Genomic DNA, 8,332 nt, shown 5'->3' on the forward strand with positions numbered 1-8,332 from the left:
TAAGAAGAGAACTGTTCCCAAATGTTGTCCTTCGGGGGGCTGAGTGCGGCAGAAAGCGGATGCTTGGCCTCTGTGAGGCGGTTACGACATTGGCGTCGACGCCACCCTGGGCGGCCCCAGGGCGGCCCTAGGGCAGCCGACAGGGTCGACAGTGCAAAGACCGCCTTCAAGACCTCGCCGAACCCCCTTTGGTCCAGCCGACAGCGCTTGCCCGCCTGTCCGGGAGCAGACCGCAGTGGTCAGCAGCTGCCTGGGTGTGGGCGGGGGGAGGGGCGAGGAGGGAGGCTGCTGACAGTAGCCGCCCAGACCGAGAACTGGCCTGGTCCGAGCTGGATCAGATGGGCCGCTTGTAGCAGCATGCCGCCGATGGCAACTCCTTGAGGCTCAGCATCCGCCTCAACCCGGTAAAATCATTGTGATATGGCCTTATGTGTTCTCTATCATTGTGCAGATTTCTAATTTATTTCATTTTACAGGAACTTTTAAAACTATGTATTTTTTAAATACTAATTGTACTTCACATTCTCTTGATATGGCTTTTGAACTGGGAACCCCTTACTGGTAATACATTTTAATCCAATGGCCAATGGTTTATTTCTGTCATCGAACGTACTCTCACTTTCATTTTATTTTGCAGATACTTTTGATTCAGAATATCTGGCTTTCTCCTTGGTGTTTGAAGTGTTACTCCAATGTCGAACCATAGGTAAGACTTAATACACTAGTCTCATGGTTTTCCATTATCATACAGAATTCTAATATCTATTTCCTTTTCTCCAGGAGCCTTCAATGTTGATAACTTTTTAATACACATGAGCAAAAATGTTTCAATGTTTTTATTGTCCATGGACAACTGCTTCATTCAAAGAATATGTGTCACATCGTGCTCATCACCGCCACATAAATGTACACAGGTATCATTGTGGCCTGCGACAGTGTTATTCTGCTTTAAGCAGTGAGAGGTTGCTGAGACTTCATATTATCAGAAAGCACAATTTAAAAGTAAGCAAGCTACATATCCAAGCTTCTGAAACTATTGGTGCTACAAATGCCTTTGGGAAATATATTTGTACTGTGACAACTTGCAAAAAAGAACATGACAAATATCGTGATTTTATTAAACATTTGAAGAGCCACATGACCAAGAAACAGGTAGTAAAGTGCCCTTTTGCTGAGTGTCCAGCAGTTTATCGTAATGTGAAATCATTTACTGCTCATTTGTCAAGAAATCATAGAGGCGTGTGTTTAGCCCCAAGTCAGAACACGCCATTGTTGGCCAATTCAAATGAAGATGAAGAGGTGGTCTCTCAAGATGATATTCAGAATGACAACGATGTGGACTTATTATTTTTAAATGACTTAAGTGAGAGGACTTCCAACATCCCTAGTACATCCATATCTGAAAGTGACTTGATCCTCCATAATTTGGCTCAATTTTGTATGCGACTGGAATACCACTACTTAGTGCCTGAAACAGTAGTTCAATATTCTGTGACAGAAATGTTTAAAGTTCATGCTCAAGGGCAGGCTTTTTTAAGAGAAGAACTAACTAAAAATATGAGAAATGAAAAGATATCAGAAGAAAAGATGAAGTCTATACTAGACAATTCATTTGCAAGAGATCCCTTTAAAATGAATTTTGATTCAAACTTATCTTCTACTTATAGAAGAAAAGAATATTTTAAGAAGATGTTTACTTTTGTAAAGCCAGAGAAGGTGGAATTTTTTAAACCCGTGAAGAACTCTTGTGGGAACATTGTTAATGTTAAGAAGTTTTTTTATTATGTTCCAGTACCTGATACACTTGAGGCATGCTTGAAAGACAAGTCTCTTAACATAAAACTTGTTCCTCCTACTTTTAGCAAAGATGGATTTTTAGTTGATGTCACTGATGGGGAAGTATTTAAAAATAACAAATTCTTTCAAGAGAATCCTACAGCATTTTGCTTAGCTTTGTATCAAGATGGAGTAGAAATAGTTAATGCCATTGGACCAGCCAAGAGGAAACATAAATTACTGGCTATTTACTTAGCAATTTTAAATCTTCCTGAACACCTCCGCTCTCATATTAATTCTATTAAGCTTGTAGCTTTGTGCAGAGAAAAAGATTTTGTCCATGATGCAGTTTATGGGAGAATTGTTGAAGATTTGAAGAAGCTGGAAACAGTTGGAATTAATGTACCTGACCTTGGAAATGTGAAAGCTGGTCTGTTGTTTATCGCTGGTGATAATTTAGGCAGCCATGGACTTGGTGGGTTCCTCGAAAACTTTAGCAGATCTATATACTTCTGCCGCTACTGTATTATTGACAGACCTTCATTTAAAAGAGCTGGTGGTGAGAGTCGAGTGTTCACAGCACGTACACCTGCAATGTACAATGAAGCTGTGCGAAAGGGTCAGGGTAAAAAATCTGGCTATCAAGGTGTCAAGTTCAACTCTGTCTTCAACTCCCTCCAGAGCTTTCACTGCTGTTCCCCTGGCCTACCCGGATGTTTCGGACATGACCTAATGGAGGGCATTTGTGCTTTTGATTTGAAACTCTACATTGACCATTTCATCGCCGAGGAGTGGTTCACTCTTTGTGAACTTAATGAAGCAATCAACTCATTCCCTTATTCATCACGAGACAAGAAGGACAAGCCTATCCCTGTTCAGGAAGGTAGTGAAAGAGTTAAAGGCGGGGCATGGCAAGTGTGGACACTACTTCGACTTCTTCCCCTGATTATCTTGGAGCATGTACTTGATCCTACAGATAGGTATTGGAAAGCACTGTTATTATTGCTAGAAATAGTGGAAATTGTGTGTGCTCCACAAATTCACAAGTCTCATTTGCCGTACCTACAGTTTTCTATTGATGAATACTTGACATTAAGAAGAGAACTGTTCCCAAATGTTGTCCTTCGACCTAAGCATCACTATCTTACCTACTATCCAGAGCTTATTTTAAAGTTTGGGCCTCTAATTAAATGTTGGACCATGAGATTTGAAAGTAAACATACTTTCTTTAAAAGAATTGCCCGGATGATAAGAAATTTCAAAAATATTTTGTTTTCTTTCAGTCTCAAGCATGAGCTACTTCAGTGTTATCTTAGAACTGGTGCCGATACTGTGTTACCTTTGGAAGTTTTCAAAGCTTCTGATTTTATTCCTTCTCACTACTCCCGTCTTATTGTAAATATTGTTATGAAATCAATGAAGTCCCTCTCTAATGTGCAGCTTTGTCAGTCTGCTAAGTTCAAAGGCACCAGTTATGCCAATGGAGATATTGTCATTTTAAGTCAAGAGAGCTATCAGTGTGACTTGTCTTTTGGACGAATAATTTTTATCTTATTTGATTGCATTGAATCAGTTTTTTTTGTCTGTGAAAAGCTAGAGACCCTGTTTGACATTAGTCAAAGGCTTTACAGACTTGGCAGTGTAGAAGGATATGTGTGTGTGAAGCCAGAATCTCTGCTCAGTTACTATCCCCATCATGCCTATGAAATCAACAGTCAACAATATGTAAAGCTGAAACATGCAATTGTTTGCACACCAGAGTAATATTTTATAACAATGACAATAAAATGCTTCACTAAAACTGCTCAAACGGTCTAGATCGCTCTTTTATCCTAATCAAACTAAACTCAGTTACAATAATACTGTATTAAAAATAAGAAGTTCTATAATAAAGTACTGAATGAAAAGTGAGTCTAAAAACATTTAAAATCTTCGCACATCAACTGAAATAAGAGACTGAGGCACATTATAGATACTCGGGTAGATTCTCAAATGTTAATGGAGCCAACTACTTCGTAAGCCTTCACTTTACTGATATTGAAAAATCTTTCATCACTATATATGTTTCTTTTATCAAAAACTAAATCAGAAGCAAGAGCCAATGATAATGAGTATCTCACTCGGATTGGTCGAATAAATAGAAATTGTAGGAACAACAAGAGATTGTCAGAAGCAAAAACATACTGCTTTTCAATAAAAGAATATTTTATTCGTAAACATGATGTACATGGCTTGATAGAGGTTCTAGATAATACTGCATTAAAACAATTAAGATAATTTACAGACTAGACAAAACTGATAATCACAAGATAATACTGCATTAAAACGATAATAAATTTACAGACTAGACAGAACTGATGATCACAAGATAATACTGCATTAAAACAATTTGGGTAATTTATAGACAAGACAAAACTTACAATCACAAGATAATACTGCATTGAAACTGATGGTCATGACTGAAACATTTGAAATCTTCATACACTCACTGAAATAGAACAGACCAAATGATGAGTAAGAAGGATATACTATGGGTACTTTGAAATCAGTAGCATTTTCGACTTACAATCCATGTCTTGAGTCTCTGCGTACTCCAATTCAGCAGTGTCTTCTACCCCATCTATCCGACCAATCCGAGCAAGATACTCATTAGCTTTGGCTCTTGCTTCTGATTTGGTTTCTGGTAAAAGACACAAATCAAGTGATGAGAAAAAACCAACATACAGATGATTGCACAGGCAAGCAGGTTAAACTACCTCCAGTTCCTAGGACGGCTGCTAGTTCATATGGGCATGTTGGACTTCTTCTGATTTGAACTAAATCACCACCAATGTATTGCTTAGGCACATTGTAAACAGTAAACTTCTCCAGATCTCGGATATAGCATCCACACAGAACATACGCCATTGCCGTGCACAAAAACACTGAAAGATAATGAATGTTGTGAAGAAACAAGAAACGATTGTAAGATACACGAAGTTAAACGTTATACCCAGACCAGCCTAAGGTCGCGACTGAAAACGCACAGGCAGCATAGGGATTCCAACGGCGCCCATTCGCGACCTTAGTCGGTCGGACTGTAAATGAAGTGAAACTAAACCTTGTAACTAATGCGGCATTCCTTTCAAGACTAAACCTCATGAGATTTTTGTAACGCAGCAGACGAAATCCGAGCTGGACAAGTGAAGTAGTGCCAGCTGCTACCGATCCAGAGGTATAATTTTATCACAATTTTAAATCGGTGGAACACCTTTATCTTCTATTGCTGATTATAATATTCGATATTAATGTACGAAATCAACATCAAACAAGAAACAGTAGAAAAAGAGACTAACTTGTGTGCACTCTTTCGTGGTGGTATGTGGGTATGATCAAATGTTACGTCACTGCCAGTTAACAAACAACAGGTGTTCGTGCTCTCTCTCTCTCTTGGCGGTGTTCAGCTGATTTATCAGCCTATTTAATGAGATGACCAAATTGAATTTAATAATTAGTTCGTGGGTGTTTGACAGTGGTGGTTGACACCTGCCTTACTTCGTTCAGTAGTTCAGTTCCATTCTTTTCATCAGAACGGTGAGTACGTAGAATTAGAGCCGACTTCCACATTGCCTTTGTGTTCCGTCAACTTTAAGGTTATCGCGATTTCCCCTCTTATTACTTCTTTCATATACTAACTGATCTTAAGTGGACTACCAGTACTCTAGTTGCATGCTTCATTCGATTTACTGAGTGAAATGCTGTCGCGTGGAGCTTTAATTGGATCGTTTTGACCATAACCTAACCTATACACACTGCATCTCAGGCAGCAGTGACGAAACTTTATCTCTTTCCGTTGCCGTTTAGCTTTTTAGTATGAATCCTGTCGTCTTATTATATCAAGAGTTGTGAGTTGAAGCTCAAGTGCCTGCTTTAGTTAACCTGTGCAATAATTGCACATTTGTGTTTTACTTGTGGCGCTGTGTATGGCAGTGTACCATAACCCCTAACTTTGGCCTATTATGTATTTCATTAGAACTCCTAGCGACCATATTGATCCTTTCCACTCTCATTGAGTGTTAACCATCATTGTTTCTCTCTGTTCTTTGATATTCTATTCAATTGACTTATCTCAACTCTCTCCTTTCCAGGCTGACATGGATAAGGTCATCGTCAGAGGTTTCTCCATGGATCGGAAGGTGAAGATTTTTATTAAAGTGGCATCTGTTGAAGAGGTTATCCATGAAATAACTACTAGACTGAAGTTGGACCGAACTGTTGACTATCAGGTAAGATGTTAGTGTGAATTTATACCTAAAGGTTGTTTACCATTGTCCCTAATCAAAATGTTTTTCCAGGTTGTTCAGGAAAGCGATGGTACAATTATTGATGAAGATGACATCTTACTTAACCTTTGTTCGGAAGCGAAAAGGGAAAACAGTACTTTTGGAGTCATGCTTTTACCAGCTGGGCGGTCCTGGTCAACAAGTTCTTCTGGTACCGATTTACATCGTGAGCCCTCTACCTCTTCCCTCTCCTCCACGGAAAGTTTATCTGGTGAGTCATTTTCTCTCTGTGGGTGTTTCTCGCTTGCTACTTTTTTTTTGGTACGATGTTAGATGTTGGCTAGGATGTGAATACATTTCTCCTTATACATCTCAGCCGGCCTCTAACTCATCTCATTTCTCAAACTTCCTTACAAATAGTGAGTAGAAAACTTAATTGCTTTTTATTAATTTGCGTTTTTACATTTGCAGATAAAGACACTGGTTCTGAGACATCTGACTCTGTGTTTGATTATGCTACACCAAGTAGATCCAGAAGCATCTGCTTCCCCATGAGTGAAGTAACAGACTTCTTGGATCCTCTTGCTGAAAAGCTTAGTGAGGGGCACCTTCCTAAGAACTTCTACACTTTGAAGAAGAGAGCAGTGAAGGAAGCCTTTCATGCTGCAGGCAAGCATATGCTGAAGATTAAGGATTTCAAAAAGGCAACTGCATTGAAGCTTGCTGAATTTATCATTAACTACAATGATAAATACAAGAGAATATTTGAAATTCAAGTTGGATCATCAGTTGCTGATCCAGGCTATAAGTACTTCTGTCAGAAGATTTATGCCTATGTATGTGCCAACAAGGGTGAAGAAAACACTAACAAGCGAGGAACACCCAGAAGAACACGAGAGAACTTGGAAAGTGAATGTGAGGAAGATGGCTTGGTGCCACCACCTCCATCAAAACAAGATTTGTATGGGTGTGTTGCTTTCTCTGTCCCCCTTCCGGACGGTGAGACTGAAGATAGCCAAGAGTTGAAGAGAGAACGCTTGCTGGCACTCGATGAGGATGATGAAGTCCTTGTTCTTATGTCAGCAACTTACCCGTCCCAACGTATGGACATTAATTCTGCAAAGCCTCTCAACACCCGTCTGGAAGGAGTAATGAGTAAGTGGCCACATCTCAGCAAAGAGGAGCCATTTCTTTGCCACTCAAAGACGCTACTTGGCAAAGATGTCAAGCGTGTTTGGGACAAAAATGTTGGGGAGAAAGCCCCTCACCTGTTCCAATTCATGGAAAGGTACTTTGAAGGTGAAGCAACCAAAAAGGATCCCTCCCCCCAAACCAATGAAATGCTAGTCCTTGTCCGTAAAGCCAAGGACTTGGACTTGGGGAGGAGGGATTCGGTTGCTTCAACTTCTGCTGTGTTGCCACTAATTATCGGATACATGAATGAGGCGCAGAGTGCCCTGCATGTTGTTGTCCCGGTAAGTTTTTGAACATCTTAGCTTCTGATAACCCTTTTTAATACATTTTTCTATTGATGTTTAATCCATTATTTTTATACCTACAGGAGTTAGCAACTGATGATGATATTTTTGAGGCAGCTACTAGTGCAAAGGGGTTCCCCCTTCTTGTTGTCAGAGGTAAGCATAATAAATTAATTATTTTTTCTGTTTGTTTGTTTGTTTGTCCTCTTAACATGCATTATGTTTCTAGGCTCATCATTATTGGACTACACTTCAGCCTCAGTCATTCTTCCTGGCAAAACCAAAATAGATGTGGCAGATATAGTGACTGGATTCTTAGTGACACTTCTGGCTTATTTTACATTCCTTACTGTCTACAATCCTGCTGCCCACAGCTCTCTTGAGTTTTATCAAAGGTTTGTTAAACAACATATATGTATCTACTTTTTATTACTGTTTATTTTGCAAGGATTTTTGCAGTAACATATGAACTTTTTCCAGATTCTTCCTTGAGGTGAACCCACCAGTTGGAACCAAGAGAGCTGTGAGGAAGAAGACTGTTGACGCAGTTGACTCAAAGGTCCGAGCTCTGTCAGAAAAATTAATGTCTGACAGCTCTCCATGGAGTTTGTAGATCTACTTAGTGTTATTTTTTATTTACTGTTCTGCAGTTGACTTTCTGTTCTGCAATAAATCATTTGTAGAAACTAAATTTTCAATTAATTCAAAGCCTTTGACGCATGTCATGTCCTACAAATCATATCAGAAAAAGGAAACAGGAATTCGAGACAATGATTTCTGGATACAGTTTTATATTTTATTGATAATTTACTATAC

General features: G+C 39.3%; 1 protein-coding gene across 1 annotated transcript; it reads left to right on the forward strand.

Moving 5' to 3' along the window:
* Positions 1–336: 336 nt before the first annotated feature.
* On the forward strand, positions 337–3,540 carry LOC113212240 (uncharacterized). Its single transcript, XM_026430851.2, has 2 exons — positions 337–561; positions 638–3,540. Exon 2 carries the CDS (start codon positions 823–825, stop codon positions 3,538–3,540), a length of 2,718 nt encoding a protein of 905 aa, XP_026286636.2. The 5' UTR covers positions 337–561; positions 638–822.
* The last annotated feature ends 4,792 nt before the right edge of the window (positions 3,541–8,332 follow it).

Source organism: Frankliniella occidentalis, unplaced genomic scaffold (genome assembly GCF_000697945.3).
Source record: "Frankliniella occidentalis isolate FOCC.00 unplaced genomic scaffold, Focc_3.1 Scaffold438, whole genome shotgun sequence".
Lineage (NCBI taxonomy): Eukaryota > Metazoa > Arthropoda > Insecta > Thysanoptera > Thripidae > Frankliniella > Frankliniella occidentalis.

Bases quoted from the DNA above. Each gene is read 5' to 3' on its own strand.
- LOC113212240 (XM_026430851.2), top strand. From the start codon at position 823: ATGTTTCAATGTTTTTATTGTCCATGGACAACTGCTTCATTCAAAGAA.